General features: G+C 42.8%; 1 protein-coding gene across 1 annotated transcript; it reads left to right on the top strand.

Annotated features, from left to right (window-relative positions):
• Window positions 1-2,126: 2,126 nt before the first annotated feature.
• Window positions 2,127-20,174, top strand: LOC115459150 (NAD(P)H-hydrate epimerase-like). The gene is made up of 6 exons (XM_030189023.1): window positions 2,127-2,499; window positions 5,872-5,980; window positions 9,144-9,254; window positions 9,640-9,753; window positions 17,508-17,655; window positions 18,596-20,174. Exons 1-6 carry the CDS (start codon window positions 2,222-2,224, stop codon window positions 18,796-18,798), a joined length of 963 nt encoding a protein of 320 aa, XP_030044883.1. The 5' UTR covers window positions 2,127-2,221; the 3' UTR covers window positions 18,799-20,174.
• Window positions 20,175-20,377: the final 203 nt, after the last annotated feature.

Genomic DNA, 20,377 nt, shown 5'->3' on the forward strand with positions numbered 1-20,377 from the left:
CAAGTCTCAGACGTAACAGCCTGATAAAAGTGTAATAATACCCTTTTTCTAATTCACCGGACAGAGGCACCGAGTCAGCCATAGGCAACACAAGCCACGCCTCAGGCACCAAATTTTGAAAGTGCCAAGTACCTGAAGGACAGGAACACACTTTCTTCCAAGGGGATTCCAGTTCCTTCTCTCAGTCCTGCCTAGGGGTGTCAAGGAGTGGAGGAGTGGCCTAGTGGTTAGGGTGGTGGACTTTGGTCCTGAGGAACTGAGTTCAATTCCCACTTCAGGCACAGGCAGCTCCTTGTGACTCTGGGCAAGTCACTTAACCCTCCATTGCCCCATGTAAGCCGCATTGAGCCTGCCATGAGTGGGAAAGCACGGGGTACAAATGTAACAAAAACAAAACATCTTAAATCCAGTCTTTCCTTATGTTTCTAGCTCGCCAAGCAATAAAGATGGACTGGATCGGCCCTTCTTGGAAATAATGTCAGAAATGGACATTGTGGACTGCTCCACGTTGGCCACAATGTCCCAAGTGATGTACCAGAAGGTGAATGAAGAGTTGGAGGGGTCCTTTTACTAAGCCGCAGTAAAAAGTGTCCTGCGGTCGTGCAGGCAAGTGTCGGGCCCGTTTTTACCCATGCTTCTCCCCAGTCTAGGTCCCATGATCTACAAATGATCCTTCCCAGTCCCACCCCTCACTCACCCATCCCCTTGCACTGCATGCTGACTCTGTCCTATTAAACATGTTTGTCTATGGAACTGTCCCAAAGAGGCCCTTAGACTGCCAGGGCTTTGAAGGTAGTATCGGTGAGAGCCTGCAGATGGTGGGAGGGTGGCTCGAGTGGTCGACCCAGGGGGCGGGGCAATAGTTTTGGTTCCGGATGAAATTGAGTGACAAACTTTGACCATAGGTTTAGTTTCAGCTGAAACCAAAAGCCCTGGTTTTAGTTGCCCATTTTTCTCAATGGAGGAGGGTGAATAGTGGAGTGCCGCAAGAATCTGTACTGGGACCGGAGCTATATATAAATGATCTGGAAATACACCAAGCAATCCAGATGAGGAAACTGACTGACTGGAGCCTCAACACTGTACTGTGTTTCGGCCACAGGCCAGTCTCAGGAGTCTCTGTAAATGATCTTTCATATGACAATTTCAAAACTACGAGACATGTATCATTAGAAAATGAAACCAAAGATATGTCTTGAAAAAGACAATCATAAAGATCCATGCTTGTTCTGACTCCAAAGGCAGGCCTGTGGCCAAAACACAGTAGTGTGGAGTTTCCTGTCAATCAACATTATTCAAGTATTCGAAGTTTCCTGTCCATCTACTACTATTACTTATCGCGCTACTAGACGTACGCAGCGCTGTACACTTGAACATGAAGAGACAGTCCCTGCTCGACAGAGCTTACAATCTAATTAGGCCAGACAAACAGGACAAACAAGAGATAAGGGAATATTAAAGTGAGGATGATAAAATAAGGGTTCTGAACAAGGGAATAAGGGTTAGGAGTTAAAAGCAGCATCAAAAACGGAATCTCTTGAGCAAGTACTACTCAAGCAGTGCACACACACTGCACTAAACAGAGCCAAAAACAAGGGGTCAAAAGACCCTACCCACAGGCACAATGAACGGGAAAAGACAACCCCACTTAGACTCACAAGGTAGAAACCACAAGTAAAAGATAAGAAAACCACACAGGAAGGCAGCACAGGACTGGGCTTAGAACCACAGCTATAAATTAAAAGTCGTAACCATGTCGAACAGCCCATCTCTGGATTGCTTGGTCTATTTCCCACAACTCTTTGCCTGTTCCTGTCAAAGAAAAAGCTGCCAGCATCTTTTTGAGAGGTAAACGGAGGATGCTAAGAGTCTTCTAACGAAAGGAAGCTGTGTATGTTAAATTAAAATAAATCTATAGGCATGCAACTATGCAAATACAGAAGAGAGCTGAGCTGCCGATGCAAGAGCTTGCAACCATGTGCACCCAACATTCTGAGCTCATCGCGCATGCTCAATTCCCTCTGAGAGGCTGGGGACTGGGAAAAGAAAGCACCAGCCTGGAGCGCAGCCCAGCCCCGCCTCCTGCACGCACTCTCTGGGATAGCAAAAGGCGTGGTCCTCCTGTCCCCGCCCCAGCAGAGTGACTCGTGCACAATACGTCGCCATCGCCACTTTGAGCTCCTTTGAACCCACGCGCAAAGGCAAGGGGTGTGAGGGTGGGATGCGCCTCGTGCAGACGCTGCTGAGCTTGAGCGCGCTACTCCCCCCTCCGGGCTCGCGCTCTTTCCTGTTGCCTCTGCTGCTGCCTGCCCTCTCAGCAGCGCGAGGCGGAGAGAGGCGCGCGGCGGCCGCCTTTTGCGTCAACCACCCCCGTGCGGCCTGTTCTTGGGGACGTGCCGCCGCCTTTCTCGGAGCGCCTGCGCAGGTGAAGGGGCGGTACTGCAACAGCAGGCGGAGCTCTTCCGCTTCCGCCAGCATGGAAGGTCCCAAGTATCTCAGGTGAAGAACACCCCGAAAATGAAACTTCCAATCTACATTAATGATATAAGATCAGTAATCATGATCACGTTGTTTTCGCCTCCGAATCCTCTGCTTGATTCAGCTTTTATCCGTGACTTGTAAACGTGTGCTTTGCTCTTTTGCGTCTGCAAAACGACTCCAGCAAGCTTGGTGGTTTGGGCCAGGTTTTGGCCCGTTGCATGCAGGGAATTGTAGTTTTTATTTTGTGTTCTGGTAACAGAATAAAGACTGGGCCTGGAGTTTGGTTTGTTTATTTTATTTTATTTATTGCATTTGTATCCCACTTTATCCCATCTATTTGCAGGCTCAATGTGGCTTACAAGGTCCCGTTATGGCAATCGCCATTCCAGGGTGAAAGATACAAGTGGTAGTCCGTAGGGACCAGACAGATGTAAAAAGAAAATAGAAACTAGGTGGAGTGTTGATGTGTTATAAATAACTATTATTCCATTTGGTATGCCTTCTTGAAGAGATAGGTCTTCAGAGATTTACGAAAGTTAGTTATTTCCTAGATTGTTGTTAGGTTACGTGGCAGGGCATTCCATATCTGCGTGCTCATATAGGAAAAGCTGGCTGCGTGTGTTAGTTTGTATTTTAAACCTTTACAGCCGGGGAAGTATAGGTTAAGAAATGTGCGTGCGGATCTTTTGGCATTTCTGGGTGGCAGGTCGATGAGGTCTAGCATGTAGGCCGGGGCATCTCCGTGAATGATTTTATGAACTAGAGTGCAGATTTTAAACGTGATTTGTTCTTTAAGTGGAAGCCAGTGTAGTTTTTCTCTTAGGGGTTTTGCACTTTCGTATTTTGTTTTTCCGAATATGAGTCTGGCTGCGGTGTTCTGGGCTGTTTGAAGTTTCTTAAGGATTTGCTCTTTGCAGCCAGCGAAGAGTGCATTGCAGTAGTCTAGGTGACTCAGCACCATTGATTGTACCAGGCTGCGAAAAATGATCCTTGGGAAGAAAGGTTTTAGTCTTTTGAGTTTCCACATTGAGTGGAACATCTTCTTAGTTGTATTCTTCACATGGTTTTCAAGTGTGAGATTTCGATCAATGGTAACTCCGAGAATGTTCAGTGTGTTTGAAACGGGCAGGGAAAAGTTTGGTGAGGTTATAGTGGTGAACTTACTTGTGTTATGTTGTGAAATGGGTGTGAAGTTGGTGGGGAGGGTTAAGGCTGTTCATTGATATACATATTTTTAATTTTTATTCCTTTTAATAACAGATTTTTTCATTTTCTCTTCAGCAGTAGAAATATTTTCTGGGAAGCCCTGTATAATTACCTGCTTAATTCATTTATTTTAAAATATTGTAGTCTTGAAAATATGGATCAGTGGTGGAGCAGATCGTTTTTGTTTTTTTTTTGTTCGTTCACAACACCCCCTTCATACGACAAAATTATTTTCAATTTTATTTATTTATTTATTGCATTTGTATCCCACATTTTCCCACCTATTTGCAGGCTCAATGTGGCTTACATAGTAACCGTGATGGCGATCGCCAGTTCCGGTATAGCAGATACAGAGTGACAATGTAGAAGGTTCGTGCAGGATAAACACATCAGGGAATAAGGAGGAAGGGTTGAGTTGTGATGAATTCGAGTCTTAGTTTCATTGTGGTATCTAGGCATTGAAGTTGGGTCTTTTTGAATAAGTACGTTTTTAGTGATTTCCGAAAGTTTGATAGGCCGTGAGTTGTTTTCAAGGTGTTTGGTAGTGCGTTCCATAGTTGCGTGCTTATAAAGGAGAAGCTGGATGCATAGGTTGATTTGTATTTAATTCTTTTGCAGCTTGGGTGGTGTAGGTTTAGGCCTAATAAAAGTGTGTTCATTTGAAGCTTGCATATATATTAAAACTCAGTAATGACTGCAGCAGTTGTTTAGAACTTAGGCCAAAAAAAGGGGTTTTTTTTCAGGGAGGCTATTTTATCATTGACATTGTGTAGAATTGCTGGCGTATTGTGATTAATAAAAAGCAGATTGGCTTTGAGTTGATTTTATTATGTTTAAATTTGTTTATGCACCTCTTTATTGCTTGCACTCAGAATGGATGACTCCAATGGCCCGGCCCTTGGTACCCCACCGACAGATTAATTTCATGGAATTGCCGGGATTTTTTTCAGGTCTCTTAGTCTCGAGATATTAGTTTTGTCTTATGCTTCCAGTGAACTTTGTTCGTTTGGCTTCTGTTCAGTGTTAGGGCATCTGACATTCAGGGGGTCTTTTACTAAAGATTAGCTTTAGCTCGAGCTATCTGCAGCAGGGCCCATAAGAATAAAATGGGACCTACTGCAGATAACTCGAACTAACCTTTAGGAAAAGCCCCCCTCAGTACTGTTCTCGTGGCTTTGGCGTCTCTTCTTGACCTGAGCACCTTGTAACCTGGTAACAGAGCAGGTGATGGGAGAAAAATCCACAAGCCCATTCAGTCTACTCAGTTATTCTGGTGTATGTGGCAAAAGATAAACCCTGGCCACTGGACATTGTTTATTAAGGACTTACTATACTGAATTTAGCTGTTTATAGATGAAACTGTAATAACTAGAAATAAAAAATGTTAAAACTAAAGCTCATTATTTTACTGCAACTTGCATTATATGAATTGGGACCTGTTTATGAATAAGGCAGCTAACACGGTAGCGTAATTCTAGCACATCCAGCCCTACGTGCTCACCCCCTTTTTCTTACCTTTGAAAACATACTCATTTTCAAGGTATTGCTTGGATTTCCTCTTGCAGCTGCCTAATCTCAAAGCACTAGCTTGTTTTGAAGCTCCAGTGGTCCCCTGGGAAAGGTAGTGCAGCGCTGCGTACGCCTTGTAGCGCTATAGAAATGCTAAATAGTAGTAGTAGTGTAACCTCTGATGTTGGGCTTGTCTAGTTTCCACCATCTCATTTGCCTCTCCTTGTTCCTTCTCACCCAGTACTTGCCCTTATTGTCTTGTCTGTATTACTTTAGATTGTAAGCTCTATTGAGCAGGGACTGTCTCTCTGTGTCAGGTGTTCAGCAGCACTGCATGCGTCTGGTAGCGCTATACAAATGCTAATAATAATAATCTCCCTTCAGGACTGTGTGTTGATACTGCTGAAGTATTGACAGTAACTGTGATGAAAAAAATTAATTTAGGGAAGTGGGCAGATAAATGTATGATGTTTTGTAAGATGTAATGTAATGATTTTGTATTTTATGTTGTGAATTTTTTTTTAAATTTGGAATTGTTATTTTGTATCTTTTTGTGATTTATGTATATTCTTTTGTTACCTGGTTAGATGGGGGTCAGATAATGCCGGATATAAATTTAAATAATACCCGACTACTGTTTCAAGACTGTAAGTGGTGGTGCTTTTTTTCTGTCAGTCAGGAAGAGGCCCAGGCTGTTGATGAGGAGCTTTTCAATGAATACAAATTCAGCGTGGATCAGCTTATGGAGCTGGCAGGCCTCAGCTGTGCCACAGCCATCGCTAAGGTATGTGCTTGGTTTAACTTCTTTGGTTAGTGACGTAAGGATATGACGTAAGTGGGAAGGACTGGACCACCCTACCCCCTTTAGCTTGACTGCTTGCCTGGTAGAAGGGGAGGGGTGCTGTATTCCCTGTAGGCACAGACCAGTGTGGGCCGTTGAGGCAGGCTAAAGAATGCTGGGAAGGGATAATAGATTAAGAATAATCCGAATCATAGTTACCTGATGCTAGGGTCCACCTTAGGAGTTGGAACTCAAGAAAAAGATCTGGGTGTAGTTTTAGACAATACACTGAAATCGGCGTGGTGGCGGCCAAAAAAGCCAATAGGATGCTAGGAATTAGGAAAGTTGATGCAAAATAAGGCCAAGAATATTATAATGCTTCTGTATCACTTCATGGTGCAACCTCACCTTGAGTACTGCGTTTAATTATGGTTGCCGTATCTCAAAAAAGATATAGCGGAATTAGAAAAGGTTCAAAGAAGAGCGACCAAAATGATAAAGGGGATGGAACTACTCTCATATGAGGGAAAAGTTGGAGGCTGAGAGAGGATATGATTAAGGTCTATAAAATCCTGAGTTGTGTAGAACGGGTAGAGGGGACACTCAGTGGTTACATGGAAACGTGGAGGAGTGGCCTAATGGTTAGTGCAGTGGGTTAAGATCATGGGGCACCAGGTTTAGTTCCCTCTGCAGCTCCGTGTGACCCTGGGCAAGTCACTTAGCCCTCCTTTGCCCCAGGTACAACATACTTAGATTGTGAGCCCATCAGGGACAGTGTAAGTACTTGTAAACCGCCTCGATTCGTGCTTAGAAAGAGGCAGTATATCAACTTGATAAACTTAAAACAAATAAGAGGAAATATTTTTTTTCACTCGGAGAACAGTTATGTTCTGGAACTCACTGCTGGAGGATGTTATATTATCAAGAGTCTTATAACCCACCAAATCTTCCAAATGGAATTTGAGGCAAGGTAACAACATAAGTAGTAATGAACCATAAATCAGGATGTAACAAAATATCTAAATAAAAAGAAAAATTAAATAAACTAAGAACATCCATTTCCATTTTCAGAAAATGTTTTCAATACCTTTTGAAAAGCAAAGAGATTCATTAACGAATGAATCTGAATAAATTTATTCCAAAAGAAAACAGAAAATAATGCTTTGAAACAAATAGATTTGACAGACGGAAATGTCAAAAGCGGAAAGTTACAAGATTGAGACAAGAAAGAATTTTTTAAGATCTCAGAGACTTTGGATTTATCGGAGTTCTTAGAGCAATCTAAGGAAGAAACTAAGACTTTTGCAACTATGATTATTACATTTGTGTTTTTGCAGGATAAAGAAGCATTGCTTCGTTTGTACTTTAAAAATATCCAACCTGAGTTTATGGGAAGTAAAGTTCTAATCTTCCCAGATATCTCTCGTTGGACACAACAAAGAAAGAAGAAATTTTTGGAATTAAAACAGAGAACTCTGGCGATTAAAGCTTCCTACCAGTTAAGATTCCCCTGCAAATGTTTAGTTTTCTTTGAAAATAATAGATATATATTCTATGAGCCAGAACAATTATGAGCCTTTCTAGATACGCATGAGATCAAGAATGATTGACCGATAGAAATGTATGCTGGATAATTTAAATATAGGACTACCACCTACATATATTTCCTTTTTATAATATAATACTGAACTTCACTTCCATGGATAAAACCTTGGTTCTCTTTATTTGTGGACTATTTGAATCCCAATATTTTTCCTTTTCTGTTATATGTTCCTATTATGTTGTATATTTACTTAATATTGGATTATCCATCAAAGATTTATATCTTTGTATAAATGAAAATGAATAAAGAAATTAAACATAAGATCTTAAAACTATCCAAAAGGTCTGCAGAGCAGATACCATATAAAAACTTAAGACATAAAACTTGAAAATGAATCCTGGGCTTGAACCAGCAGGCCTAGTCAACAAAGGAGATGCACTCTTGTACCTAGAACAATGAAAAATCAACCTAGCTGCTGAATTTTAAATCATCTGAAGCCTAGTAAGCTTTTTAGTCGTTATTCCTAAATATAAGGAATTCCTATAATCCAATAAGGAAAGAATTGTTAACTGAACAATTATTTAAAAATGACCATATCTATATATATAAAATTCACCCTCAACGTTCTATTTGCACTGACGTCACTGAAGCCAGGTTCGTAAGTTCGAAGCTCTGAAGCCACACAAAATCACAGTCTGTGGGCCCCGCCCTCGCGTCAAACGTTATGACGTTGAGGGCGGAGCACATTCTCAGCTCCAACGTTGTACTGCACTGTAGCTCTGCTCTGCCCTCGCGTCTAAACGCGATGACGTCGAGGGCGGAGCACACGTTACTCTATCGGTTCCTACTGCAGGGGCATTCACATGACGCAGAAATCTTCTGTTTCGCCAGGTCAGTGGGGTGGGGGGGCCTTCGGAGAGGGGGGAGCGCCGGCAGCGATGACATCGGTGGGGGTGGAAGGGGGTGCACCGGCAACACACACATCGGGGGGGAACGGAACGGTCACGGACGCTGGGGGGGCGTGCCTAAAGGGCCAGGGTCTCAGCACATTCGCATGGAGGCTGCAGGGGGGCCGGCGACACACGGAGACACAGGGACGGAGGAGAGCCTTGCTAGCGCCCGTTTCATTGCGATTTCAAACGGGTCTTCGTTACTAGTATATAATAAGAACAAGTAATCACAACTGTAAGTTTAAAAAATATAAACCACATTTTTGATCTGTAATTCCATGTGGTAACAATGGTTAGCTAATCTGTGTTTAAAAAAAAGGTTTGGACAAGTTCCTGGAGGAAAAGTCCATAGTCTGCTATTGAGACAGACATGGGGAAGCCACTGCTTGTCTTGGGATGTGTAGCATGGAATGTTGCTACTAATTGGATTTCTGCCAGACACTTGTGACCTGGATTGGCCACTGCTGGAAGCAGGATAATAGGTTATGTGGACCATTGGTCTGACTCAGTATGGCTATTCCTTATGTTCAGATAGTTTGAAGGGTTTAAATCAGTGTTTTATTTATTTTTTAACATACTAAATTGGACATACCCTATGATGCTCCTTTACACAAGGGAACAGAGGAAGAGGATTGATAACATTAAAATATATTTTTTTTTCTCTTTTGTCTAGGCTTATCCCACGAGTTCCTTTGCCAGAAATATACCTGCTGTCCTGGTTGTGTGTGGGCCTGGGAACAATGGAGGCGATGGACTGGTGTGTGCAAGGCACTTGAAGTTGTTTGTGAGTAATTTCCAACCTTTTTTGAATTTAGCTTTTTGGGGCCGATCACCAAATCCAGTTTTTTATTTTTCTTACAAGTTGTGTTTTGAATCTGGAGAAGAGGGAATCAGCACCACATGAGAGAGGGCCAAGCTCGTTGATCAGTTTCCACGCCGGGAAATGCGAGTCAGAGGCACTGGTGTGCTTTTCAGATCCATTCTGACCCTGGCTATCCCTGGCATTGTCATGTTCTGATGACACCCAGGTGACCAGAAGTGGCCCTTCATTCTGCTTGCTTTGTCACCCCCACTGTAAGGCTTTGCAGGGTTCCCACATCTTTTGCAATGGCACTGGGCCAGCCTCATTTGTAAATACTAAATTAATTCTGCCTTGTATGTCTCAACAGGGGTATGAACCAACCATATTTTACCCCAAACGATCCAATAAGCCTCTGTTTGGAAGTTTAACCACTCAGTGCCAGAAGATGGACATCCCTTTCCTGCCAGAGTTTCCTTCAGAGGTATGTCGTATATGTAATATTTCATCAATTTGTGCAGTTCCAGTGCTAAGACTCCCTGAGCAGGGCCCAGTCAACATTCTGAACCGGGTCTATGGGAGACACCCGGTCTGTCAGGTTTTCAGGATGAGACAGATTTACATACACTGCCTCCATTGTGTGTATATGTATCTCGTGCATATTCGTTGTGATTAGCTTGAAAACCTGACTGGCTGCATGTCTCTCGAGGATCTGGTTGAGAACCCCTGCTCTAAATTGGTCTCGCAGGTCGTAGAACTCCAACTGGGTTAGAATCCATCATTCACTATGCTTGTGGCGTAGACCATGTTGGCGCTTGGATGTTGAATGCAGTGTGTCACGTCCAACACATTGAAGCAGAATTTCAGGAGACTATTGAACTAGGTTTTGTTAAGTGTGTAGGGACATTTGGTAGTGTTGCGGGCTGGGCCTCATTTGTACAACCCTGTACATCTCCATGTAATTGTTCTGGGACAGTGCCATACTCTGGCACAGAACTGTTTGATTAAAAAAATGATTTTTGGCTCATGTGACCTGGGGGGGCAGAGAGTGCTGTCAGGGCTGAGTGCATTGCAGCTGTGGACACTGGTTACCTCAGGTGTGCTTTGTTTTTTTTTGTAACCTCCCTGTTCATGGATAAGAGGAAAGCCAAGCGGCTGTTTGTTGCTGGAGTTAAGCCCCAGGCAATTCAGGGCCCAATGACCTGGTTCATCTTGCAATGTCCTCGGCTCAAGTCGCTGGAGGAGCAAACAGTCCCATCAGAGGTCAAGTGGCCTTTACTGTCTTCTGCAGCAAAGTGATGTACCATTAATTTGGCACCACTTCATCCATGCAGGTTGATGTAGTGAGCGCTGGAAAGTCTGCTGGGGAGGGTGGTGGTGCTGCATTAGTGGCTCTCCCAAGGGAGAAGTTAGGGCATACCTCAGAGATGGAGAGGAGTAATGAATAGATTGTAAGCTCAGACGGCCAGGGACTGTCTCTTACGTGTTTGTGTACAGTGCTATAGAAATCGGTAGTAGTAACAACCCTGCTCACACCAGAGAAGCTAGTGGAGTTCCCTCAATTTGTGTTGAACCAGAGTTTCTTTTTTTTGAGGGGGTACTTGGGGGTACTGAGTACCAGCACCTTTTCCATTGTCTGCTAAAATTGACCCATGGACCTCAAGTTTTACAGAAGGACCTTACGAGACTGGGCGGCTAAATGGCAGATGACGTTTAATGTGAGCAAGTGCAAGGTGATGCATGTGGGGAAAAAAGAACCCGAATTATAGCTACATCATGCAAGGTTCCACGTTAGGCGTTAAGGACCAAGAAAGGGATCTGGGTGTCATCGTCGATAATACACTGAAACCTTCTGCGCAGTGTGCTGCTGCAGCTAGGAAAGCGAATAGAATGTTGGGTATTATTAGGAAAGGTATGGAAAACAGGTGTGAAGACGTTATAATGCCGTTGTATTGCTCCATGGTGCGACCGCACCTTGAGTATTGTGTTCCATTCTGGTCGCCCCATCTCAAGAAAGATATAGCAGAATTGGAAAAGGTGCAGCAAAGGGCGACTAAAATGATAGCAGGGATGGGACAACTTCCCTGTGAAGAAAGACTAAGGAGGCTAGGGCTTTTCAGCTTGGAGAAGAGAGGGCTGAGGGGAGACATGATAGAGGTATATAAAATAATGAGTGGAGTGGAACAGGTGGATGTGAAGCATCTGTTCACGCTTTCCAAAAATACTAGGACTAGGGGGCATGTGATGAAACTACAGTGTAGTAAATTTAAAACAAATCGGAGGAAATGTTTCTTCACCCAACGCATAGTTAAACTCTGGAATTTGTTGCTGGAGAATGTGGTGAAGGCGGTTAGCTTAGCAGAGTTTAAAAAGGGGTTAGACAGTTTCCTAAAGGACAAGTCCATAAACCACTACTAAATGGACTTGGGAAAAATCCACAATTCCAGGAATAACATGTATAGAATGTTTGTACGTTTGGGAAGCTTGCCAGGTGCCCTTGGCCTGGATTGGCCGCTGTCGTGGACAGGATGCTGGGCTCAATGGACCCTTGGTCTTTTCCCAGTGTGGCATTACTTATGTATTTATGTAAAGAGCTCAGGCTCTACACACCAATTCTGCCTTGTCATAGATTCTGTGAGTGGTTGCAGGGGGCCTGGCTATTGTAGAGTGGATCCCTCGGTGATCACCCCACCCATAAAAGGTGGTCTGTCATTTGAGTACTGGCACCTTTTTTGCTAGAAAAAAAATGCACTGTGAAGAACCCAGGCCTTCCATGAATAGGAAAGTAGCCCTCAAGCACATTTGGGAGGCAGCGATAAATCCTCAGAATTTACTAATTAATCAGTGGCCGAGTGTAGAGACCATGAAGACAGACTGGGAGAACTGGGGCAGCAGCGGGTCCATTTGGGGTTATAACAGCAGGAATAACTTTTGTGAAAGAGTTTTGGTTTTGTTACATTGAAGGCTCTGGAGAATGGCTAGGAGCAGGAATGTAATGCTTAACTTTCCAAAAACTAAAAAAAAAACAAAAACTGGGCTCCTGTGACCTTTTGGAGAATGGATTTAAAAGACATTTTCAAAATTGCTATGTCCAAACTATTACCTACCAGCAGGGATGAGAGAGAGGGTAGAAGGAGCTAGGCTAATATTGCAGAAATCTTGAATGGATCATGTAACTCCTTTGCTGAGTGCTTTACATGGATCAAATTATTTTTAAAATAAGTTTTGTATTCAAATTTTTGGACGGTACTGCCCTTGAAGGAGGATCTTAATAAGCCTGTTAAAATTTAGGACAAGCTCCAGGAGTTATAATTATTTGATGCTAGCATTTCCTTTAACTAAACATATATGGTTGAAAGTTGCTTTCTCTCACTTTTTTTTTCCTTTTTCTTCTCAGCTGTTCATTTATTGGAATAACCTTAAATTTTGTACTTTACAGTTATGTGTTATTTACTGGTTAATCGTATCTATTAAGAGAATTGGCGAGTAACAAGTCTTTCATAGCTTAGCAGGAGGAGGAATGGACACTATGGTGTTGGTGGACATTTTGGATTTATTTTATCTTCTTGGAATTGTCTAACAATATTCCAACTAGGGCCACGTTTTGTTATGTTTGAGGAGGATAAATATTTATTTTTTTAAGGATTAGTTGAAGCTTGCAGATACAGTATTTTGTGGTCAAGGAGTGACATTTATTCCAGATGTGGCTAAAGCTACGTCGGAGAAGAGGAAGGCTTTTTAGCAGTCGCATTTTTCCTACGATTCCCTTGCCCCAAAGTATTGTAAAACATTATAGAAATGGTGACATTTTCTTAGATCCCCACTGCACCTAGCATCTTTTTTTCTTTCTGAAAGCTTCCTTTGGACAGGATTTTTTTTTTTTAATTGCCTTGTTTAACCCATATATAAATTGGGTTTGATAGGGGTAGTGAAGCTGGCATTTTTGATGTGTGTGATCTTCCTGTCAGGACTTGATCTCTCCTGAGACAGAGCCAGTAAATCAATATTCAGTGGATTTGTCTTCTGCATAGCAACTGAGGCTGTAATGTGGGAGGAGTTTTCTAAGGAGGGAAAAATCAGTGGGTATAATTGGGGCTATGAAAAAGGGGGAGGAGTTTTCTGAGGAGGGAAAAAACCAATGGGTATTATTGGGGCTATGAAAAAGGGGGAGGAGTTTTCTGAGGAGGGAAAAAAACAATGGGTATTATTGGGGCTATGAAAAAGGGGGAGGAGTTTTCTGAGGAGGGAAAAAAACCAATGGGTATTATTGGGGCTATGAAAAAGGGGGAGGAGTTTTCTGAGGGGAAAAAAACCAATGGGTATAATTGGGGCTATGAATAAAGGGGAGGAGTTTTCTGAGGAGGGAAAAATCAATGGGTGTCTCCTTGCCTCAGGGAGGGAGTTGTGTGATGTCTGTCAAAAAGTGCAGATGGCAAAGGGGTGAAGGATTCTTAGTTGTGAGAGGCTGTCAAATAGGACAGAGCTTAGGGATGAGGGAAAGCAGTGAGAGATTTGACAGTTGAATTCACTGAGATTTTACAGTAGTTCCTGGGGGAAAGGGAAGGGAATCCACCCTTGTAATCCCCTTTCTCCTTGGGTGGAGACATCAGAGCACCAGCAATATATAAAAAAGGGGGGGGGGGGGAAACAGCTGGCCCCAGTGGGGGCATCAGTCAGGCGATTCCCCCCCCCCCCCCAGTTCACACTTATATAGATAATGGAGTCTGAGGTTATGGTGGTGTTGAAGGTAGTGTAAAGGGGAAGGAATTGATCCAGTTCAGGTATTGTTAGTCAGCAGTGTACCTGAATATATGGAATCAATTGATATTGAACAGGCTTTGAAGATATTGGGGCGAATAAAAGTCAGAGCTATGAGGCACAAAAGAATTGAAAAGTTCTCTGTACCTGCTCTGAGGAAATAATTCATGACAACTGTCCCTTACTGTGCCTTTAGATAAGGGAATTTCTGCTCCCATAATAATTGTTGGGGGGGGGGGGGGGAACGCACATTGCCCCAGATTCCTGTCAGTGGGCAGGATAAGATGCTGAGACTTTTGAAAAGTGAAGGGAAAACTTTGCAGGATGTGACACATTTTTCCCCTGGGGGGGTGAGGCTCAGCAGTTTATTCTGACACATTGGATGTAACGGGAAGGGTAATACAAAAAGCTTTACAGCCACACTATGACACCAGTCCATATAAAAGACAGAGGATTCTCAGGGATGAAAACTATTCCTCTTGGTGAGGAAAAATTTGAACACTGGATAAGTGTCTGTGGAAGTACAGCTGATCCAACAGGATTGTTTTATTCAGATCAAAACCACTGTGCAAGGGGGCTGGGAACAAGCTTTCCCAATTATGTGGCATGATTGGAAGGTGTCATGCTTAGATCTTCAGAAAAGGTGCTGGTCCTGGCACAGGATCTGCACAGAGCTAGAATTGAACAGATTTTCAGATGGGCTTTGTTCAGATTGGATTCTGCTCGGGGCTGGTTTGCCAGATGAGAGTTGAGATCCCCCTTCAGCTGCTACACTGATGAGACAAATTGGGGAGGAAGAGGCTAGAGATAAATAGAAATGTTTGGGTCACTTTAAAAGAAAGGAAATGTCTTATAAGCAGGAAGGGAAAGTCATACTGGATACGAAAATCCTCCCAATACGCCAAAAACCCCTAGTCTGAATACCCCTACCCCAGAAGGAAAGGGGGAAGGACACCAAGGTTCCACCGAGATTAGGGAGAGAGAATACCAGGCAAAATAAATTTAATTAGAAGTTAAATTGATTGCTTCACAGAGCAGGATTGATTCCCTAAAAGGGAGGGATTTCCCCACAGAGAGAGTGGACTGACAGGCCACAATACAGCCAAGCCAGGAGTAACGTGGGGCTGCCAAGAAGGCAGAATACATTTTATTTGATAAATGTTTCAGGTGTGGGAAGTTAGGGCACAAGAGAGAATGTGGATCTGTATCTGATGTATCAAGGAGGGTGCAGGTCTCTCTAAATACAAGAAACAGCGAGGACTCTCCAGAAAGAGAACACCCTGGAGCTATGTCTGTCAATTGTTATCAGCCGCCCTAAGACTGTTGTCCCCATCTGTTTGGAAGGGACGACTGCCCCAAGCTTTATTAGACAGAGGTGCACAAGCCTCCCTTATATACTGGAGTTCTGTAATGCTAAATTACGTAGCTTCCCACTATTCCAGAACCTGACCTGTAGGATAGTGTGTCCAGAAACCAGCAGGTAGAGACAGAACTGAAAACTGAGCTGAGACATATCTCTTGGCATCCATTCCAGCTTCTCGGGGTTTTGAGCTGGGCACAGTACAGAGACAGTTATGGGATCATTAGATAAAGTTATATCCTTACTGAGTAATAGTCATCTGGCCCTCATAAGTCATTCTGTCAACTGTATTTGATTTAGTGGACCATGACATTTGAACACAAAAGCCTTTTTCAAATGAAGGAAAACTTTGGAATGAGGGGGCATACAATGAAGTTAAGAGGAAATAGACTTAGGAGGAATCTAAGAAAATACTCTTTCACCGAAAGGGTAGTGGATGCATGAAATGGCCTCCCAGTGGAGGTTGTGGAGCCAGGTCTGTGTCCGAATTTAAGAAAGCATGGGACAGGCCTGTGGGATCCCTTAGGAAAGGAAGAGTTAGTGGTTACCGAGGAAGGGCAGACTGGATGGGCCATTTGGCCCTTATCTGCCATCATGTTTCTATGAAAATATTGGTATTGGAGGTAGAGTTTTAAATTGGTTCAAAGCAGTGGTTCTTAACCTTTCTTCTGCTGTGACACACCTGACTGACACCAAACACTAAACTAAAATTCACAGCTGAACAAAGTATGTGTAAATATTTCATTTAACTGAGTAGAGAGATGATCTGACGAAGGGCAACCTTCGAAAGCTAATCAAAAAATGTATTAAGTTAGTCCAATAAAAAAGATATCTTATTTTCTTTTCTCGGTTTTATTTTATTCTATTTCTATTGACAGGCATTATTTAACTGTAATCCTATATCAAAAAGCTTTTTGTTACATTTGTATCCCACATTTTCCCACCTATTTGTAGGCTCAATGCCTACACATCAGTCCCAAATTTCTCACATGCCATACAACAAAACAGATATATTCAAATTTTAGTGTCACTTTAGTAACAGCAACACAAAATCCCTCCACTACAGCAGACCTGCAACATTTTCAGCTGGGGGCTGGAGGCAGCAGTTACTGTTGGGGATAGTGGGGAAGTAGAAATAGGGACCAGTTATAGGCATTTCAGGAACTTGACTCTCGAGATTGCTGGTTTTCTCAGCTTGCAGACCCCGATGGTTGTAAAGGAAACACAGGCTTGTTGCCTACACCAAATCCTGTAGATCTTAAGAGTGAAACAGAGTTGGGCTTTTTTTTTTTCCCCCGACGCTGGATCTCCGTTATAGGATTTATTTACTGCCTTTTGAAGGAATTCACTCAAGGTGGCGTACAGCAAGAATAAAAGTCAAACATAGGCAAGACATTTACAACAGTAAAAATGGTCAAGTATGGCATCGTATGCGCTACATTGTAATGTCAACACAATACGCTATAAAATGTTTTAGTTTTCAACATTTTTATTGATGACAATCAAAATTAGATACATTCCATATCTGGCCTAAATAACATAGCAACATCATAGCATACATAACAAAAAGCTAGTGAGTAAGTCCTTCATCAATTTTTTGCTTTCACCTTTTCATCCCCCCCCCCCCATCCTCCCCCCTCCTTGCCCCAGGGCTTGGACTCTGATAGTCCTAGGGCACCCCCCCTCCCCTAGTGGAGCCATATATATCATATGGACGCTCTCTGGGGCTCCTGATAGTGTCATCTTACCCCTTATTCAGAAGCAAGCTTCGCCCCTTTGGACTCAATGTCTGTAAATAAGGGCCCCAAATCAGTGTAAAACGCGCTAAACACTTCGGGGACCCCTTAGCCCCCCTAGCCTCCCAAGTAGCCAGCAAATGTACTTGATTTCTCCAGTGCCAATAGGCTGGCGCCTCCCTATAAAATGTTTTAATAGGCAACCTAGGGTGTAAGGAAAGATACAGATAAATAAGAGTAATAGGTGTCAGAAAACAAAAGGGACTAATTTTAAAGAAAGTTGCACTAAGGGAGTGATGTGGTTTTATTCTATTTTGAATTTAAGTGAGACAGTAATTTTGACACAATCCTGGAATAATTCCTATTTATCACCCACTCATTCAGGCTTCGCTGATTGATGAGACATACTGTCTGGTAGTAGATGCCATTTTCGGATTCAGCTTTAAAGGGGCTGTGCGGGAACCTTTTGGAAGCGTCCTCCGCACCCTGAAGCAGATTACTATACCCATTGCCAGCATTGATATCCCGTCAGGTATGTAAAAGTGACTTTATTTATTTATTAGGACTTATTTACTGCCTTTTGAAGAAATTCACTTCAGGCATAGGTAGAAAAAAATATTCATTATGGTGTAGTGTGCTACTTAATGATGATTTAATACGACATCTTAATAGTATAGGACAGCCAAACCTGGTCCTGGAGGCACCCCAGCCAGTCAGATTTTCAGGATACACACAAGAGATCTGCATGTACTGTCTCTGGTATTCAAATCTCTCTCATGTTGTGGATATCCTGAAAACCTGACTGGCTGGGGTGCCTCCAGGACCAGGTTTGGGAAACACGGCTCTAGAAGGTAAGCTGAGGTGGAAGATATAGACAGACAAGAGAGTAATGGGAGATAAAGTATAAGGGAACTAGTAAAGCTCTGTGAATATAATCTAAGCTCCGGCAAGTTCTTGAAGGCTTTTCTTTTCCACAAGTCCCTCCGCTAGATAGTGAAATCAGTTAAACTTTCTCCTCACTGCATGTTCCTTTAATTCTTACACTTTTCATAGCATGTATTATACATTAACTTGTTCAGTTTATTTACTTATGGAAGCCACATAGAGCTGAATAATGTGGGATCCAAGTATCAAGTAGGGTAGGAATGGATAAGCTACAGTATTGTATTTTTGTGTGTGTGACTAGGGCGTAGCTTGGGGAAAGAGCCAACCTTTTACCTGCTTCCTAAGGTAGAGAGAGGCTTTGCTCAATGCAAGAATTTTAGGGATCCCATTTCAGGGAGTGGGAGCTACAGAGCACTGTTTGGAAGGTGTTATGAATCTAAAAATCTCCCACGTTACATTAGTTACAAAATGGTGTTTAGTGGAACTAAGCAAACCTTCAAATAATAAAGACATTAAGAATAAATATGATTGCAGAGTTGGATTTTTGTGTTTTTCCTTTCTGCTAATTCTCTCAACTTTTTTTACAGGCTGGGATGTTGAAAAGGGAAACCCTGAAGGCATTCAACCAGATATGCTCATTTCTCTAACAGCCCCCAAAAAGTCTGCCCATCACTTCTCAGGACGTTACCACTTCTTGGGAGGGCGATTTGTACCCATGGCACTGGAGAAGAAGTATCAGCTGAACCTGCCGCCGTATCGGGAGACAGACTGCATCATGCAGTTACCGTAACGCTGCTGGGGTACAGCGGCAACCTGGCCGTTAAAAGCTAGGAAGAAAGTTGGTTTGCTGGAAGAGCCACTGGCTGCCCAGCCCCTGCAGAAGGGGGGAGGGGAGACTGTTGAGGCACTTATAATGCATTCTGATATAACCCATGCAAGGACCCAGTCTACCCAGCAGAATCTTCAATACTATTGAATTGCAATGCCAAGGTACAAACCTAATGTGTTCAATTCTAGAAAAAGAACTACTTTCTCTTTTTGATGTTGGAGAATTAAGAGTTAAAAGTTCCTGCCTTTTGGGCACTGTAATAATGCCCCTTCTCTCTCGAATTTGGCCTCTGCCATGGAGAGAGCATGGAGGGGGGGGGGGGGGAGTTGAAGTAGATGAGTACAAACTTGCTTTTCCAAATAGTCTGTCCTTTTAAATTGTTAAAAACACATGGACGCTTCACACAATTGGAGGATAATCAATTATACAACCTGAAACAGCAGCATTTGGCATTAAGAACTTTGTATCCCAAAGCCTGTGTTGCGGGCAAGTTCTTTTCTTAGATGCATGGCTCCAGCTCTTGAAGCTTTAAGTTTTCTTAATACGCTGGCCAAGACCCAGTACTCTTTAGATATAATGTTGCTCAGTGTAAAAGCCGGGGAAGGGGAGGGCGTATCGTCTAATGGCGATTTGGATACTTTAACCAATAGACCAGATGTGGGGAAAGTAGATTTCAGCACTATGCTATATTTTGAAGAATTGCAGAAGCCCAGTTTTCATTGATCCTGTAATGGGGGTGGTACATTCCCCCTCTACGTTAACATTTTGTCTAGAGCAAATGAGTGGAATAAAAAGTTCAGCTTAGAGCAGCTCTGACTTGTCCTGTCTTCTGATTGTCCATCCTGCACATGTGTGACCCAACTTGGTGTGAGCTGAAGCCAGGGAACGTTTTTAAGAAATTGAAACAAGATTGTCTGAGCTGCACTGGCAAATACGTTCTAGAAACCATCCTTCAGTTAAAGGATGTATTTCTGCCTACACAACACCACCTGGCACGAGCTATTCCTTAATGCGCTCTGTTGTAGTAACACAATCAATGATGGCAGATCAAGGCCTGCAAGAGCCATCCAGTCTGCCCATGAAGGTAAACTCATAGTATATGATAACAGCAGCTGCATACCTAATCTTCATCTGTCCTTGCTCTTTCCAGGGGAGACTGGATAAGTTCTTTCTATAAGTTAAAATCAATAAGCATTTCTCTGCATCTTTACATTAGAAACTAGCTGAAATCTGGAACTCATTACCTTTATCACTGAGGTCGTAACAGTATTTGAAATTTTAGGAAAAAAACTTTGAAAGGCCAATATTTCTGAAAAAATAAAGCCTTTGTTATTGGATCCCAATTGTCACTGAACTTTGATATTGAGTGTAATTGTGATTTGTATTGTAATTCCTAGACTTTTTGGGCTGGTATCTTGCTGATGTGATCTATTTAGTGGCAGAATAGAAGACATGATATAACAAGTCTGCCCAACCCTGGAGCTGTCATCTCTCTTTCACAGCACAAGCCAGCTGGATTCTTCCACCTATTAGAGTGATA

Source organism: Microcaecilia unicolor, unplaced genomic scaffold (genome assembly GCF_901765095.1).
Source record: "Microcaecilia unicolor unplaced genomic scaffold, aMicUni1.1, whole genome shotgun sequence".
Lineage (NCBI taxonomy): Eukaryota > Metazoa > Chordata > Amphibia > Gymnophiona > Siphonopidae > Microcaecilia > Microcaecilia unicolor.